This window comes from Macaca thibetana, chromosome 7, assembly GCF_024542745.1.
Source record: "Macaca thibetana thibetana isolate TM-01 chromosome 7, ASM2454274v1, whole genome shotgun sequence".
NCBI classification, from domain to species: Eukaryota; Metazoa; Chordata; class Mammalia; order Primates; family Cercopithecidae; genus Macaca; species Macaca thibetana.
The window spans coordinates 89,768,413-89,787,331 of record NC_065584.1 but is presented as its reverse complement, the minus strand read 5'-3'; the positions used below and the strand labels follow the sequence as shown (position 1 = coordinate 89,787,331).

At 41.3% G+C, this 18,919-nt stretch overlaps 2 protein-coding genes across 6 annotated transcripts in view; one reads left to right on the top strand and one right to left on the bottom strand.

Moving 5' to 3' along the window:
- Positions 1-1,713, bottom strand: part of LINS1 (lines homolog 1) — a 28,908-nt gene extending 27,195 nt beyond the window's left edge. For 3 of the 5 annotated variants that reach the window (XM_050800137.1, XM_050800140.1, XM_050800141.1), the window contains exon 1: positions 1,637-1,712. The gene's annotated coding sequence lies outside the window, so the exon portion shown is untranslated. Of the gene's footprint in view, positions 1-1,636 lie in introns of all 5 variants that reach the window. The other 2 variants (XM_050800139.1, XM_050800142.1) reach the window with 2 other exon arrangements.
- A 755-nt stretch (positions 1,714-2,468) lies between these two features.
- Positions 2,469-18,919, top strand: part of ASB7 (ankyrin repeat and SOCS box containing 7) — a 49,712-nt gene continuing 33,261 nt past the window's right edge. Inside the window, exons 1-4 of the mRNA XM_050800144.1 lie at positions 2,469-2,566; positions 2,749-2,847; positions 9,262-9,383; positions 11,682-11,943. Of these exons, the coding sequence (XP_050656101.1) occupies positions 11,733-11,943 (211 nt within the window). The 5' untranslated portion in view covers positions 2,469-2,566; positions 2,749-2,847; positions 9,262-9,383; positions 11,682-11,732. The remainder of the gene's footprint in view (positions 2,567-2,748; positions 2,848-9,261; positions 9,384-11,681; positions 11,944-18,919) is intronic.

Genomic DNA, 18,919 nt, shown 5'->3' with positions numbered 1-18,919 from the left:
GGAGTCCTGCTGTTAAGGAAAAAAAAAAAAAACAGGGAAAAGTCATGGTAGAATTGAAAGACCGAAAGCTACTAAAAATTGATACCATTTAATAGTCCTGAATAAGTTGTTTCTAATTATAATTCAGCTACCAATTTCAAGGAGAAATGGAAATTTATAAAGTTGAAATTATGAAATATGATTGCTGGGAAGTACAAAGGGACAAAAATAAAAAAGCTGAACCTATCTTCACTGCCACTACTGCACTTCTACCCTGGACAACTGCAACCAATCCCTCCCAAAGTGGTTGTATCCTGGCCCACCCTACACCCACTTCCTTCTGAAAAACAAATCCACTTTCCTTAGGATAGAGTCCAAACTCCTAAACAAGGCTTACAAAGGCCCTTCAAGATCTGACTCTTGGCGTCTTCTCACCTTCATACCCCAAGCCCCAGTCTCATTACCAGTCATTCTTACCTCTATGCCCCACCCCCCAGTTTCATTACCAGTCATTTTCCCACCACTCTGCTTCAGCTACCCTAGCCTTCTTTCTGGCAGTTCCTGTAAAGAGCAAAGCATATTCTGGCATCAGAGGCTTTGCATTTCTAATTCTCTCTGCTGGCAAAATCCTTTCCCTAGACCTTGGCATGGCTGGCTATTTGTCATTCAGATGGCTGCTCAAATGTCACTTCTTCAGAGACCTTTCCTATCTTTCTTAGTTCGTTTCCTTCTGCTTATAAAATGATTTCTAAAACTCGGTAATTTATAAAGAAAAGTAATTTATTGTCTACAGTTTTGGAGGCTGGGAAGTCTAAGACTGACGGACCACATCTGGTGTCAGGAGGCAGCGCTGCTAAGTATCACGTGGTCAGGGGGCTGAGCAGGCTCACGTGTTGTCAAGTCTCTCCTTAAAAAGCCACCAGTTCTACCTCCATGATAACCCATTAACCCATGAATAGATTAATCCACTCATGAAGACAGAACCCTCAAGATCCAACCACATCTTAAAGACTCTACCTCTCAGTATTGCCACATTGGGGATTAAATTTCAACATGAGTTATGGAGCGGACAGATATTCACACCATAGCACTACCTATCTAATATAGCCCATCACGTCCTGGTCAAAATCGATCCCACCATTCTGCTTGATTTTCCTCATATAACCCATCCCTATCTGATAATTTTGTGTATGTCTCCCCGAAATCACTATCTTGTTCACTGTTGTCTCCCCAAGGACTAGAACTGTGGCCAGTAAACACTTGCTAGATGAATATAAAGTGCTTAATAAACATGCCTTGATCAGTTTATCTCGCATTTTCTCCACGCCCCCTCTCCATTCATTCACAGGAACCCGCCAACGTTGCTATCCTTTCAGGAAAGTCCTTGGCCCGGCATCGCCATCCCAAAGACAGGCCCTTCTCCCACTCTAGGGGAGGCATTGGCAGCCTGGAAGCTACCGGGGTCTCAGGGACCAACAGCCGCGCCAAGACCGGGTACTTGCGTCTGAGAAGCGTTGAACAGGGGCGGAGAGACAGGGCACCCCTTTGTTTGCTTCCTGGAGCCAGCCGCCCTCCCAGCCTTAAGCCCTGAACCAGTCCCTCATTTGGCCGCACTCGTGCCTCCCCTGCTGCCAGCTCAGCGGCCGCTCCCGGTTACCTGCTTGGGATCTGGCTCAGGCGAACACTCTTCACACCGCCATTCGAGGGAACACAAATGCTCCCTCTGGGCCACCGTAGTTCACAGAAAGTACAAGCTGGCCCCTCCCTCCGCATGCGCAGAGCCCGCGTTCGGCGTATAGTGTCTCTTAGCAACGGCTTTGAGTCCCTCCGCCAGGGGCGGAGCCTCGGAAGCCACCACGGGGAAGCTGTAGGGGGAAGTGAGTGAGACCAATCGGAGACGAATCTCTGCTTCGTTCGGCACGCCTCCCTTAACTGTCGCGAATGCAGAGGCAACTTTACGGCAGGCAGAGGGTGGGGGCTGCTGGGGGTAAGGAGGAGAGAAGGAAGCAAGCAACCAACCAAGTCGCCCCCACTCCCCCCACCCCCACCCATCCCGGACCTGGTTTACGGCTCCAGGCTCAGGCTCCACTGCGGCCGCTGATTGGTTGCTGAAGGCTTGGTCCCATCCCAGTGACCCCAAAGTGCTGGAGGGAGGGGGCGGGGGTGGCCCAGTGCAAAGTGCATCTCGAAAGCCCCCTGTCCGGAGACCCCACGACTGGCACTTCGGGCCCCGTATGACCTGGGACCTCGCCGTCCCGAGACCTCCTGGGTCCTTCCGTAGCTGGAAGCCTCCGGCCCGGAGCGCGGCAGCCCCCTGCTCCGAGCCCTGGACCGGGACTGCCCCCCCACCCGAGCCGGGACTTCCTCCCTGCCTCCCTGCACCCCTGCCCCAAGGCTGCCCGGCGGCCGGGATCGCCACCTCCTGCCTGCTCGTCTGTTCGGATGCTCGCCGGGCTGGGGCCGTGAGGCACCGAGGAGGTTCAGGAACGCCAGGGTCCGGCCCTGCCTGGGGTATTTCTTCAATGGAGAAGTTGGTGAGTGTAGAGGAGGCTGAAAGGAGGAAGAGAAGCAGCAGCTGAGGAGACAGGTAAAGTCCTTTACCTCTCCCGAGGGGAAGAGGGCTGGCTGAGGAAGGAGGGAGGAAAATCTCTGCTTTTTCTTGCCTGCTCTTGCCACTCTCCAGCCCCTTTCCTGAGTTCCCCCTTCTTCAGAGCCCCCTCCTCCTCACCCCTGAGGCACTACACCACTCACTGGTTTCTGTTTTTCTAGGTTTGAGCTGGCTGAAGAGGACGCGAAAGCAGGAACGGGTCTGCCCACCTATCAGAGAAGCAGAAGGCACAGTGCCTCTGACCAGCATCGTCTATAAAGGTAATGAGCCAGCCCTCCCCTCCCCCACTGTTTATTCCTGGCCCCTACCTCATTAAGCAGTGGTTTATTTTCAGGGTGGTTGCCTGGGAATGCAACCTTTTCTAACTCCCCCACCCCCAGTTTCCCAGGAAAAATAAAAACATTACCCGTGCCTGATCCTTAACATTTTATAACTTCTCTACTCAGGAACGTATTTTCCCACTTTCTCTCTGTACAGTGTGTTTCTGTGTTTTTCATTATCTTTTGGTACACTGTGCCATTTACTCTGCTCTGAGGCTTTGAGACCTTTTTGTAGCTACCCTCCCTTCCTTACTCTCATAGGAATTCCTCAATTCCTTGTTAATTGCTTGTTAATTCTGAACGACTTTCGTTTTTAATTAAACCACAATTTACTGTTTTCCCCCTTATTCTTTCCTATCACCTTTCTTCTACCAGCATCAGAAAAATCTTTTGAGTTATCGAACTGACATCGATTTGGTAGAGAAAGGTAAATTATTGGCCTGAGATTTATGAGTTTCAGAAAATAATTTGATTTTATTTCCTACTAGAAAGCCAACCTGTGTACCTTAAGAGTGTGAATGGTATGAAGGCAACATTATTACCCTGAAGCACTTAGGCGTAATTAACTCTTTGGGCTTTCTGTGTGTTTGTGTATGACAAATGTGGATGGGCTTTGAAACTTATAAAGATACAAACAATGTTTGTTACACCTCAGATTTTCTAGAAGAGCTTTTAAAAATTTACACAATATCTTATTAATCATTTAACTCAGGATTTTAAAAACAAAGGAACCTTTTGGTGTGTTTACATATCTGGGTCTTAATTTTAGCACTCTATAAAAAAGATTTCTCTTTCTAAAACCTTTACATAGAGTTTGCTAGATTGAAATTTAGGCATCCAATTCATGTGATCACATTTCTTCTGCCATATTTTGTTGTTGCTTCTGAATATGCACTGAAAGTAAACTTAGGACATTAGTGTAATTCCTAAAAAGGGGATATAAGCATGAAAATTATACAAGGTTTAATTCCAAAATTAGCCAAATGAATGACTTTTCTAACGTCCAGTAGCAAAAGTATAAAGTGACTTGTTAATCTGAGTTATTTTAATATCCCAGATTGTTTAGGGAATTTTTGTTACAAGGAAGTACTTAAAATAGCAGAAGTTAATATTTTTGATTTCCTATGTTCCACTGGACTTTCTGCCTTCCACAAAAAGAAATTAGCATCTTTACTGATTCTGTTAATTCTCAAGACATAGCTAAAGACGTTTTTAAGGGGATCTGCGGTATACATATTCTTGAGACATGGAACTGCATGCTAAAAGAAGAGATTCTAGGGAATAGGATTTAGAATCAGTATCTACCAATGACTGTTCCCTGATGAATACTTAGGGCAGCTTTTGTATGTATATGTGGGGAATCAGGAGTACTTGACTATGTCATTTCAGTAAAAGCTAAGCAGAAATCTTTAAAGGCTAATTTTTATTATGTAAGTATGGAAGTTGCCAGGGAGATGGCCTAATGATTACTTCAGAACTTTTAAAAAATGCTAAAATATTTGAAGCATGTTTTAAAGATCAAAATGAAGTACTGTGTTTTGTATTCAAGCCTCTCAGTTAAATATTTTTTCAGCTTTAGATTTAACTCTAGGATGCTTTCATTTCTAAGAAGTAGTTTCACCTGAGATGGTAAGGGAGGGAGTCTGTGGCTATTCCAGTATATAAGGTAAGAGAGGAGAGGGCTTTACTCTGACTCTCAGCCAGTTCATTCTCATTGCTTAAATAGTATTGGATCATCTCATCTTTTAATGGTTTTTCTAAGATTAGGGAATATATATAAATTGTCAACATCTGTCATGTTTCTAATATCAGAATGATTGAGAGAGTTTTGTCTAGATTATACCAGACATTTAGAATATTTAATTTGGGTATTTATTTACCAACATGGCTAGTTAGGTAGCTTACATTTTTTAACCTGGCAGTTAGCTTTGTATTAATTCTATTGCCAATCATGTGGCTTTAAAAAAGTCCAATTTATTTGGTCACCAAATATAGATTTATAATCATGTAGTGCGAATAATTGATTTTAATTGAAGATATACAACGATGCATCTTTAGTATACTGTGGCCAGTACTTACATTCTTTACACATAAAGTGATGTCATTTACAATTATTTAATACTGTGACGCATACAATATTTCTTTAATTCGTTCATGTTTAACTTTGGTGACACAGAGATACACCTCATCCCTAAAAGGTCTAAAGCCAGATATCATTTATATTGGCATATCTGTTACCTGACTTGCAGCCTTCCATTTCATAGTCAACTGAATGCACTTCTTATGTAGGATGATTGTCTCCTTTCTTGCAAACTTTCTAGGAACTGACACAGGCTGCAAAGATGGTGTTGGCAGACCTGGGTTAATAGGATAATATTGACAGGACCTCATTGTTATAATACTTGTGATTTAAGCTTTGAGTTGGGTCTGGATAAGTGAATTCTAAAATTTCTTCTGTTGCTTCATCCACACTTCATGAAAGTTACTGGTTTCTCTGCTGGAATTTATGTGAGTCATGGATAAGCTGTGCATGGTAATAAACCCTTATGTTATATGGAGGCCCAGTAATTTGGAGGAAATACTAATGCCTTTATTTGTTTTGGAACATAACCACTATGCTATATTTTGTTGAGTGTTACTGAAATAACACTTCTACTTTATTTTGGGTTCCAGGCTCCTGATCCTATCCGCAGAGCTTGTGAACAGGCGTATCAGCCATGTTCTCCATTTTGGTAGGGCCGTGTAGTGTTTTCACATCCGTCTTCCCTCTTAGATCTTGTGAATGTGAACCATTGAAGGATTTTTTTTTCCTCAGACCCAGTGTCATTGGAGTTGCTGATTGCATTTATTTTCTTAGCAGCATGTATTTTTGTTTACTTTGCAAAGAAATGCTTATTTCTTTCTTTGAGCAGCAAGCCAATATCTTGTTTCTAAGTTTATGTGACATTGGAAAGCACAGTTCAGTTTACATCACTTAATCAAAACTGTGGACTTTTAATGATAATAATATGCACAAAGTCATTAATGTCTAATCATTTATGCTGAAGGAAATTTGGGAAATATGGTCAAATTTGGTGAAGGTTTTGTAACTTTGGACAGGTCTTAAGCATATTTTGTTTTATGTTTATTTTATTCTTCACTCTGTTCTATCAGTATAGACTTTTAACTGTGTGAAGCAAGAAGTTTTGGGTTTAAATGAACTACACTTGACATCTATGTGGAAATTAGATGGTAATGTATTTGAATTTCTAAATTAGTAGTTTTTAATATGGTCAGTAGTACTAAAGCTTGGAGCCTAGATTGTTTTATTTTGACCCCGAGTGGAAAAGAAAGTCTTCCTTGTTTGTATGCTTTTTTTTTCCTTCTGATTGAAACCTAGAATAGAATTTCTAAAGATCATACCCTCAGAGTATCAGTAGCTCCTGAGTCCACAAAAGCTTAACTGAACATACATAACTTAGAAAATTACCTCCTGGCTGGGCACAATGGCTCACACCTGTAATCCCAGCACTTCGGGAGGCTAAAGCGGTGGATCAAGAGGTCAAGAGATTGAGATCATCCTGGCCAACATGGTGAAACCCCATCTCTACTAAAAACACAAGAATTAGCCAGGCGTGGTGGCTCGCACCTGTAGTCCCAGCTACTCGGGAGGCTGAGACAGGAGAATCGCTTGAACCCTGAAGGCAGAGGTTGCAGTGAGCCAGGATCATACCACTGCACTCCAGCCTGGTGATAGAGCGAGCCTCCGTCTCAAAAAAAAAAAAAAAAAAAAAAAAAAACACAAAATTACTTCCTTTGCTATATTCGTTTTTTATTTTATAGGTGACTTCCGTGAGCTATCAGTTTTTTAGTAAACTCCCTGAGGGAAAATAGACTTTCTTCTATTCTCATCTCTGGACTTCCTCTGTCGTTTTTTAATAGACATCTTTCCCACTGGATGTTGTGTTTGCTTTTCAGCTCCATGGTCTTTTCTTCATTTATACACATGTGACTAGCCCTACTCTGTCAGGCGCAGCTCTCATAAAGTAATACCAAGAGGAAATTACTTGTTCATGCTTTTGACTATTTGGGGGTCTTTTATAATAAATTATTGTCTGTCACAATTCAAAGCAGTGCACTGACAGGGATCATGTGTGCATGACTTGTGTGTATGTTTTTTTCTGGTAAACACTGATGCACTAGTACATGCAGGGAGTACTTTTTTGGTTTAAACCTGTGGTTATTGTTTATAGCACTTGGTATTTTCAGAAAAGAGAAAAATAATCTTAGAATGTCTGGGATTTTTAAAAATTCATTTTAAGTATGCAGAACTCTATTGTAATACCACCTGGAGGTGCTACCTGTGGCCAGACCCTATCACTGTGCCAAGTACTTGTGAAGCATTCCGTAGATATTTGTTTGTTTGACTGAAGGAGCTCGTATGGAATTATCACAAGTTGCTACCGCCTGTGCATCTTTCTTGTGGGGAGAAATAGTTTCGCCACTTCATCTTCTACCACCAGGCCTTCTCTTGATATTATTAATAAATTAACACCATTTCCTATTCTGCTCAGCTCTCATGCCCTCTTCCCTGTCACCTCCAGCTGCCTCCGTGGACGTGGAGATGGGTAGTTGGAAGCCAGCAACAACCACAGGAATTCTTACAGGCTTGAAGCTATATTGGGTCATTTTAACTTCTTATGGGAAGCAAGGGGTGCTGAGGACACACTTAGAAGTGAGAAGTCCAGTAATGTTCACTCTTGAAATGTAGACGTAGCTCATGTGAAAAGTGGTAGCATATTCATTTGTGGCAATGTGTGAGGCTCATCATTGGAGATGTTGATTTGCATTTTAAAATAAAATTTATTATAGGAAAGCTTTGGATTTACAGAAAAATTACAAAGGCAGTACAGAGTTCCTAGATGCTCGACACTCAGTTTCTCATATTAACGTCTTGTATTAACATATATGTTTGTCACCACCTTGAGGAGGGACTATCTATACAAATTATTTGGAATTCTGAACAACAGATGTGTTTCTCCCCCTCTTTATTTATCCAATTAGTTATTTGTATCAGTGTGAACTCTTGGTATCTGCTTTGTACTTTGTCATTTGGTACTATTTTAAGTATTGCTCCAGTTGTTCCCTTTTTGGCTATTGAGGGATCTTTCAGTTGGCTCCTGTGTCCCTTTGACTTCCCCCATCGTGGTGTCTTTCTTTGAGCACCTCCTTGCTTTCTGGCACTGTGCGATGTTCCAGTCTTGGAATCAGCCATTTGTATAAGGATCTTTTTGCATGTTTCACAGCTTGTTTCGTAGGATTTGTTCTGATCCTGTCTGCCTCATTTATTTAGAAATAATAATAGAATTTTAAAACAAATTTTATTTCCAAGAGCAAGTTGGCAAACTCTTTACCTTCCTTGAAGAAGTTTGACAAGGAAAAGTAGATGAGAATAGAGGAAAAGAGAGAAGTGGATATACCAATTTGGATTGGTTGAAAATTCTGGTGTGCAGCTGGCAGGACATACAACTGCCACATGCCAGGTTGCTAAGTGGTCTGACCTTTTCTTGTCTGAAGGTTTAAGTGATGCTCACCCACCATCGGGGGATGGGGTAGTAGTTCTCCCAATACGTAATTCCTAGAGTTTTGTGTGGAAGTCACTTTGTGTCTTTAACCTTGATGGAATTAACAGAGCTGAAATTTAATTGACAAGAAGAATGATCCCTTTTCTTTTAGTTGTAGAGAGAGTTTATTCAGAATTCGCATGGGGAACCTGGCAAGGCTGTTGTTAATGTTTTATCTAGTTTGGTGTATGCATAGAGGAATAACAATTTCAAAGTGATTGACTTGATGCCTTTAGGGCATGTGAAGAAAAAGCATTTAAAGACACAGTCTCCTTTTAGTTGTCATAGATTTTATTTTAACCCAGGCCACCTACTATATTTAATGCACACATATTCTCATTTAAGTCCTGTTTAGAAAGTGCAGGTGACTAATGGTGTCAGTTAAAAAGTAATTCAGATAAAGCAAGTCTGAAACTATATTCTCAGTAGAGGAAAATGAAGAATCTATGTTTGCATCTAAATTCCAAATATGTGATTTATTATTTTTTTTATTTGCTCTTTTTCAAATAGCTGCATTTTGGGGGAAAAATCCTGAAACTAAATTATTTCTTACAGAAAATAACAAGATTATTATTTCTGTAAGAAAATAATCTTGTTATTTTCTGTAAGAGTTGATCTGAGTTCTTTCTCTGCTCTACAGATTTATTGTAAAGCCCTGAAGTTTAAATTCATCAAAAGATAGACTGTGCAGACAGCTATGATTATTATTTTAAGGAATTTTCCTATGATTGTTATTTTTATTTGTTTTTAGGTCAAGAAGGCTTTTTTGCTCTGCAAGCTGGACATATTTTGAAGCCCCTCCCCACGATGCTGTATGTGCACAATGGTTATTAGGCAATCCATACATCAGGAGAAGGGACACTCTTCCATAAGGTGAGTTGACTCAGGGTCATTGATCATCTGTGTTGTTCTGGGGGAAAACTCATTTAACTTTTTTACTTCTCTCTTAAATCGGTTAATGTGTACTAAATACACCACTCACTAAAGAAAACCCAGGTTTGTTTTCATATTGTTTCAGTCTTTTTCTTGTGTGGTAGACCTCATTTTAAGTGCCAACATAATCACTTCATTAAAAAGAAAATCTGTTAAGGATGATTGTGAGCATAGTAAGTTTCCATTAGTTCCTTCAGATGGTCTTCAGCATTTTCTGTTATAACTGAGAATAAGCAAAAACCTATTCTGAAAGGATTCTCGTTTTAAAATTTCTGAGAAGGGACAATTTTTGTGAAGGAATTGAGAGAAGAAATAAGAGACAATCTTGTGGTGGGGCGCGGTGGCTCAAGCCTGTAATCCCAGCACTTTGGGAGTGCACATCACGAGGTCAGGAGATCAAGACCATCCTGGCTAACATGGTGAAACCCCGTCTCTACTAAAAATACAAAAAAATTAGCCGGGTGTGATGACGGGCACCTGTAGTCCCAGCTACTTGGGAGGCTGAGGCAGGAGAATGGCTTGAACCTGGGAGGCGGAGCTTGCAGTGAGCCGAGATTGCACCACTGCACTCCAGCTGGGGGACAGAGCAAGACTCTGTCTCAAAAAAAAAAAAAAAAAAAAGGAGGCAATCTTCTCTGAGGAAATAGCTATTTGTAGAAGTAGCTTGATATTTTTAAAGTTGAGCACTTAGTCATGATACTTATGAGTAGGTAATGACACCATTTCCTATGTATAAAACAACATAGAATATTTGTATTCTTAAGTTGTAACGATTTAACTTAAGTTAGCCCTAAGTTTACCTTTATACAGTCTATAATAAGTTTTGCAAGATAAATGATTGTTGGTAGCAAGATTATCCTGAGATGTCTAACCTACATATGAGAACAGAAATGTCTTTAAAGGGCTTTATCACACTTTAAAAAATTTTTAGAAACAGAGGCTGCTAGTTAAGAGATGAGTCTAATCTATTCCTTCCAGTTAGCACACCTGGAGTTGCTTTCCAGAAGCTTGTTAGTTTAGTTTGCTGTATGTAGTTAAAAACTTAAAAACACACTAAAAATGTTTTTGTATACACGCGTAAGATGCAACTTTTTACCATTTCACTCTGGACTGTTCCTGTTTCCATAAAGGAGGTCTCATTTTACTTTCTTTAATTTTTGAGACAGGGTCTTGCTCTGTATCCCAGGCTGGAGTGCAGTGGCACAATCACAGCTCACTGCAGCTTCGATCCAGGCTCAAGTGATCCTCTTGCTTCTACCCGAGTAGCTGGGACTACAGGTGCACATTACTATGCCTGGCTAATTTTTTTATTTTGTATTTTTTTTGTAGAAACAGGGTCTCACTGTGTTGTCCAGGTTGGTCTCGAACTCCTGGGTTCAAGTGATCCCTTCTGCCTTGGCCTCCCAAGGTGCTGGGATTACAGACGTGAGCCACTGTGCCTGGCCAGATATTTCATTCTATATTCGGTTTTAGTACAGTCCTCTTTTCTGAACTATTAGAGAGTATGAGAATTCACTGTACTACTTTTCCTTTCAGTAATTTTATCATGTGGTTAATCACCAGATTGTTTAGATTCTTTTTTTGTTTTGTTTTTTTGTGATAGAATTTCACTCTGTTGCCCAGGCTGGAATGCAGTGGTACAATCTCAGCTCACTGAAACCTCCACCTGCCGGGTTCAAGCAATTCTTGTGCCTCAGCCACTCAAATAGCTGGGATTACAGGCATGTGCCACCACACCCAGCTAATTTTTGTGTTTTTGGTAGAGACGGGGTTTCACCATGTTGGCCAGGCTGGTCTCGAACTCCTGGCCTCAAGTGAGCCGCCTGCCTTGGCCTCCTAGAGTGCTAGGATTATAGGCGTGAGCCACTGTGCCTGGCCTGATTGTTTAGATTCTTAAGGTTTTAAAATATATTGTATCATCTTGCTAGTTTGTTTTTTTGTGGGTTTTTTTTTTTTTTTTTTTTGAGATGGGGTCTTGCTCTGTGGTCCAGACTGGAGTGCAGTGGTGCTGTCATGGCTCACTGCAGCTTTGATCTCCTGGGTTCAGGTAATCCTCCCACCTCAGCTTCCTGAGTTGCTGGGACTATAGGTGTGCACCACCACACCCGGCTAGTAGTATGCACTGTCATTAGTAAGGTTTACTGATTTAGCAAATGGAATGTTCTATAATATTTAATGGACACAGTATCAGGAACCAGCTATTCTAAATTTTACATTTTCTACCTTCTCTTCTTAAAGGCTGTTCCCCGTGACCTAATGAATCCTTTGTAAAAAGTGGACTCAGCTAGGATGTTACACCATCATTGTCGAAGGAACCCTGAACTCCAGGAAGAGTTGCAGATTCAGGCTGCGGTGGCTGCTGGAGATGTCCACACAGTGCGAAAGATGTTAGAACAAGGCTATTCTCCAAATGGCCGAGATGCTAATGGCTGGACTCTGCTTCATTTCTCTGCAGCAAGAGGAAAGGAAAGATGTGTTCGGGTTTTTCTAGAACACGGAGGTGAGTTTTGTAGAAGCAAATCTTTTTCCCCAAGGAGAAGCATAAATTATTTTTGTTTAAAATGTGTCTATGTGTAATTTTTAATGCTTCTTTTCTGTTAATACTCAACATTTTATTCTCTCTCCTTTGTGAAGATTTGCTATAAGTGTGCCTTTTTGTTTAAAACCAGATTGTTTAAAAGATCAGTTTTATGAATGGATTATTTTCGCTGAAACTGTAGTTTCTGTACAGCCAGGTTTGCCCAGGTTATTTCAGCTAAGCAACCTTTCTTCAGGTTGTCCAGTTGCTTTTGTTTCAGAAGCAGAAGTGGCTGTGGTATACTCATAATTAGAGAATTACACAAGTTTCCCCTGTTGATTATTGCTCAAGCATATAGACCGAGCACCAGTCCTTTAAACATCATGGCCTAATGATGTTTAAATCCTTATCTTTTTCTTTTAGATGCTTTCCTTTGTTATTTTAGAGCACTTGTTTTTTCCAGAAACTGTACATAGTTTGTAGGTATACTGTAAGAAGATTGGTTATCTGAGATCTAATTTTGTATAAATATATGCAGTTGGAAACTATATTTGACATATTAATGTTTTTGCTTCAAAAAACTGTCCATTCCCATGGTTTTTAAACCAATAATTGTCCAAAACTACTTTCTCCAGTTGAATTTCAACCTACTTTATTTTCCTAGAGATGGATTTTATATATATTTGATCATGTATACCCATATTATCTCTGTAAATTATGGTTGAAAGCAGCTTGGTTGGGGACTCAAATTACATACGTGCCATTCTAGGGCTTTAATTGCTCATTAGAAGTGACGCGGTGGCTCACGCCTGTAATCCCAGCACTTTGGGAGGCCGAGGTGGGTGGATCACCTGAGGTCAGAGTTCAAGACCAGCCTGACCAACATGGGGAAACCCCGTCTCTACTAAAAATACAAAATTAGCCAGAGTGGTGGCGCATGCCTGTAATCCCAGCTACTCGACGCTGAGGCAGGAGAATTGCTTGAACCTGGGAGGCGGACGTTGCGGTGAGCCGAGATTGCACCGTTGCACTCCAGCCTGGGCAAAAAGGGCTAAACTCCGTCTCAAAAAAAAAAAAAAAAAAAAAAAAAAAGGCCGGGCGCGGTGGCTCACGCCTGTAATCCCAGCACTTTGGGAGGCCGAGGCGGGCGGATCACAAGGTCAGGAGATCGAGACCACGGTGAAACCCCGTCTCTACTAAAAATACAAAAAAAAAAAAATTAGCCGGGCGCGGTTGTGGGCGCCTGTAGTCCCAGCTACTCGGGAGGCTGAGGCAGGAGAATGGCGTGAACCCGGGAGGCGGAGCTTGCAGTGAGCCGAGATCGCGCCACTGCACTCCAGCCTGGGCGACAGAGCGAGACTCCGTCTCAAAAAAAAAAAAAAAAAAAAAGAAGTGATTTAGTTTCCTTGCTAAGGTGCACTTTGTTACAAAACTAGCCAAACTTACTTGCATTTTGAGGTGCAGAAAAATGTTGGAAGTTCTAGAATTCTTATGAGGGTCATGTGAATAATATGAATACAAAGGCTAACAGGATGGACTGATTGCAAGGCGTGCTAACACTGAGACTAGGAGTAGCCGTATGGCCCAGGGGCCTTGAAATGGGAACTATATGCCTGAAATAGTTGACCATTGTCAGAACCCAGAAATTCTCTGGCCTGTGCCTACTTTGTAGCTTGTCTTCCATGTAATTTCACCTTATAACACAAAAACCTCAGTTCTGAAGTTGATGAAAGGGAAATAGAAGTGGAATGCCAGGAAAAAGATATGTAAAAAGTAAAAGGTGGGTGTAAAGTCAGAACGGTTAAAATTTTATGCAGGGTTTCATGACATTAAGACCAAGATCAGGGCTCACAATGTTTATTCCACCTAGTCCTGTTGCTTTTCACTTCTGCCAGCCTCACTTTAAAAAAAGTTAATAAAAAATATTCTGTTATTCAAGTAATACATGAATATTGTCTCTTTCAAACAAAGCACATCTTCAGTTAAATTACAAATAAAGCCAAAGTCCCCTTTGACTAACCCTAATCTTGTCCGTCTGCCTCTGTGTGGATGTAACTGGGTATACATTTGGTTTAGTGCTTACCCTTCTAGAGTATTTCCTAACACTATTACATGAACTCATAGAAATTCAGTCATATGGCCAGGCACGGTAGCTCATGCCTGTAATCCTAGCACTTTGGGAGGCCAAGGTGAGTGGATCGCCTGAGGTCAGGAGTTCGAGACCCGCCTGGCCAAGGTGGCGAAACCCCATCTCTACTAAAAATAAAAATTCAGCTGGGCATGGTGGCGGGCACCTGTGATCCCAGTTACTCAGGAGACTGAGGCAGGAGAATCGCTTGAACCTGGTGGGTGGAGGTTGCAGTGAGCCGAGATCATGCCATTGCACTCCTGTCTGGGCAAAACTGTGAAACTCTGTCTCAAAAAAAAAAAAAAAAAGAAAAATTCTATGGTATTATGTTGTGCGTGGTTTTTGAACATCAATAATATACTGACTGTGTAATTCTACAACTGTTGTTTTTTATACAACTGACTTAAAGACTTTTTAATAACAGGGGTCTGCAAACTTGTTCTGTAAAAGGCCAGATAGTAAACATGTTAGACTTTGTATGCCATACTGGCTTTTGTAACTACCCAGCTCTGCTGTCATAGCATGGAGGCAGCCACAGATAGTATGTAAATTAATGGGTGTGGCAGTGTTCCAATAAAACTTTATCAAAACCAATGTGGGGTGAAAAAAAGAAAAAAACCAGTGAGGGGCTTAGAGGCTGTAGCAGGGGTGTCCAATCTTTTGACTTCCCTGGGCCACATTGGAAGAAGAATTGTCTTGAGCCACGAATAAAATGTACTAACACTAACAATAGCTGATAAGCTTAAAAAAAAAAGCGAAAAATTATCATAATGTTTCAAGAAAGTTTATGAATTTGTGTTAGGCTGCATTCAAAGCTGTCCTGGGCTGCAGGTTGACCAGCTTGGGCTAAGTTTCTGAATCTTTCTCTCTGTATATGTGTAAGTATCTGGTTACATGCAGCATAAGGACATTTTGCTCAATCATGGACCCCATTTACAATGGTGGTCCCATAAAATTATAATACCATGTTTTACTGTACGTTTTCTATGGTTAGGTACACAAATGCCATTGTATTACAGTTGCCTACAGTATTCAGTACAGTAACATGCTGTACAGGCTTGTGGCCTAGGAATGGTAGGCTATATGATATAACCTGGGTGTGTAGTACGCTGTGCCATCTAGGTTTGTGTAAGTGCATTTTATGATGTTCACACAAGAGCGAAATCACCTAACAACCTAGTCCTCAGAATGTATCCCTGTTGTTAAGCAGTATATGACTGTATATCTATATATATTTTAATAGCTTTATTGAGATATAATTCAAATGCCATAGACTTCACTCATTTAAAGTGTACAGTTAATGGCTTTTGGCATATTCATAGAGTTGGATATTCATCACCACAGTCAATTTTAAAACATTTTCATTATCCCCAAAGAAACCTTCTATGGGTTCTATTAATACATATTGATTCACTCTTCTTTTCAGCTGCTGAATATAGTATTGATAAGTATGGATATACTATCATTTGTTTATTCTCTTTTATTTTTTGAGAATGGCTGAAATGTTCACAGCAGGAGATTTTGTTTTTTAAAAGGTAGTGCATACATACATGGTTAAAAAGCAAATTAAAGCTGCTATAGACTGATCAATGAGGGGCAAATCTCTAACTTTTAGCCCCAGTCCCTTACTCTTCTTCCTAAAGGCCATCTCTTTCACTGGTTTCTTTTGTACCATCCAGAGATAGTCTATGCATGTAGGCAGAAATATTTTTCCATTTTCTACCTTGTAGCCAGCTCCCTTTTTTAAACGTTCTGTTCCACCTCTTGATTTTTTCACATGACAGTTAATTTAGTGATAGTTCCTTATCTGCATAGGACTCTGTCTCAGATTCCATCGTATAGATGTGTAATTTATTTACACTTACTTTGTATTGTTGGACATTTTACGTTTTCATTTTTCTGCTACTAGAAACATTACAGAGAATGTCCTTGACTGATCCTCTTACATTATGTGAGAGTTTATTTCTTGACTAAGTGCTAGAAGTGCATTTGCCAAGTCAAAACATTTTTTATGGATATTGGCAAGTTGTCCTCCAAAGAGATTGTCATCATTTTATGTCCTTACTGACAGGGCAGGATAGTGCCTGTTCACCTGCCTTTGTAGTGATGTACTACCAGATGGTTTTCTCCTTCCTGGTGTGATATGCCTGCCTCTCTCTCTTTTTTTTTTTTTTCTTTGAAAAAATGACATGAGTAACAAACATTGAAAGACTGGGCTTTTTGTCTTATTGATTTGTTGGGATTGTTTATATATTCTCCTTTGTTAATATGTTGCAATATTTTCTCTCTTTTTGTAGTTTGTTTTTCACATTCTTGTTTCTGTTGTTGGGCAAAAGTCTACTTTTTAATGTAGGTGAATTATGGTTTTCTTTAGCCTTATAGTTTGTGCCCTTTGTGTCTTGTTTAGGAAATATACTGCAGGGTCATTATTTGCTTTTATTTTCTTCTAAAATGTTTTATGACATTTAGGTTTTTTATCTGTTCAGAATTGGATTTGGTGTATATGAGGTAGCCTGGTAAAGTTTCACTTTTTTCCCATGAAGATAGCCTAAATCATGCCTTCTTTCTTCATTATCGTGCACTGCTAGGTCAGATATAAGAGTTTCATATATGTGTGGTTCCATTTCTGAGTTTTTATTTAAAACAACAAATATTTTGGATAAGCCCTATATTTGTTTTTATATAGCACCTCCTACCTGATACCCTTTCCCTTGTAGAATAAGAGTTTCAGAGAGTGTTTCACCTAGTGTATTATGAACCAATTTAGAAAAATTAGTAGAAGAAAACATCTACTGCCCCACTTGCTTATGACCACTTGTGGTGCTTAGGTGTGCTCTGTATTTAGTCTAGTCCTGGCTTGTGACCTCTAGACCAGTGTAGCCAAGTGTGTTTAACCTCTGCACTCCCATGGCTCATAGATGTCATCAGCACAGCACAAGCTGTGTTCGTATTCTCACTACGGTGTTCATTCTAGCAAATGACACCACAGCCTCTGATTGCCATGCCAGGAATCTAGAAACCATCCTTGGTACCTTTTCTTTACCTCCAGTATGACTGATGGCTAAGTCTTATAGATTCTGCCTCCTAAAAAGTTGTCAGATCTTTTCACTTTCTTTCCCTGGAGATGCTGCCCCATTCTTGGGCCAGGAAACATTCCTCACCAGGACTGTTACAGTGGTCTCTTCCATCCCTGCTTCCAGTCTTGCCCCCTCCCAACCTGTCTCCAAATAATGTGACCTGTTAAAATGGAAATAAAAATATTTCCTTTTAAAAATCCATAATTGGGCCGGGCGTGGTGGCTCAAGCCTGTAGTCCCAGCACTTTGGGAGGCCGAGACGGGTGGATCACGAGGTCAGGAGATCGGGACCATCCTGGCTAACACGGTGAAACCCCGTCTCTACTAAAAAATACAAAAAACTAGCCGGGCGAGGTGGCGGGCGCCTGTAGTCCCAGCTAGTCGGGAGGCTGAGGCCGGAGAATGGCGTAAACCTGGGAGGTGGAGCTTGCAGTGAGCTGAGATCCAGCCACTGCACTCCAGCCTGGGCGACCGAGCGAGACTCCGTCTCAAAAAAAAAAAAAATCCATAATTGGTTTCCCATTTCTCTTACGATGATATTGAAAGTTTATAATGTGATCCACATGGTCCTGCAATGCCTGGCTCCTCTTACCTTTCCAGCTGCAGCTTTGAGCCACAGCCCCTCTGCGTTCTTGCAGAGTCGCTGAGTGCAAAGGTTTTGGCCTGGGACCCTCTTGGATCACTCTTCTACTCACTCCCCACCCCTGCCCCATCACGTTGCTCTGCCTGCTTCTCTCTCAGCTCTCACTGATCCTTTTCTCAGGGAAACCTTCTCTTACCAGCCAGACCAGGTCACCTAGAATCCTTGTATATATCCCTGCTATGTGATACTATTGTTCCCTGTGTAATGTTATCCTTCTGTTATATGATATTATTGTTCCCTGTACTTTTTATTATTACAGCTGTCATGAGCACAATGAATTGTTTTATAGATCTTTATTTAATGTCTATCTTTGATTAGTCTAAAGCTTCTTGAGGGTAGAACCCGTATCTGTTTTGCTTCCATCAAGAAAGAGAGCGAAAACTAACACCAATTATCTAAAGTAATTGTTCCTCAGTTTTACAGAGACAAGACTAATCTTTGCTTTTATCAAAAAAGATTGGAAATGGGCTGCCTTTTGGTGGGATTAGGAAGTCGCTTGAATACATCATACATCCCTCACCTCCCACAGGGTCTCCCTCTGTCACCCAGGCTGTGCAGTGGCACACCCAGGAGTGCAGTGGCATAATCATAGCTCACCGCAGCCTCTACCTCCTGGTCTCAAGCTGTCCTCCTGCCTCAGCCATACCTGTTACTTGCAAAACAAGGTAGTTTATCTTTCCTTTCCCTTTCCCTTTCCCTTTCCCTTTCCCTTTCCCTTTCCTTTTCCTTTCCTTTTGAGATGGAGTCTCGGTCTGTCACCCAGGCTGGAGGGCAGTGGCGTGATCTTGGCTCACTGCAACCTCCACCTCCCAAGTTCAAGCGATTCTCCTGCCTTAGCCTTCCGAGTAGGTGGGACTACGGGTGTGTGCCACCACACCCGGCTAATTTTTTTTTTTTTTTTTTTAGTAGAGATGGGGTTTCGCCATGTTGGCTAGGCTAGTCCCGAACTCCTGATCCCAGGTGATCCACCCACCTCAGCCCCCCAAAGTGCTGGAATTACAGGCATGAGCTACCGCACCTGGCCTCAAAACAATGATTTCTTTAAAACTTTGTGAACTCCAGTCAGATTGGCTCTTCCTGTTAGTAGCTTATTTTGTGGTGCATAGTAAAC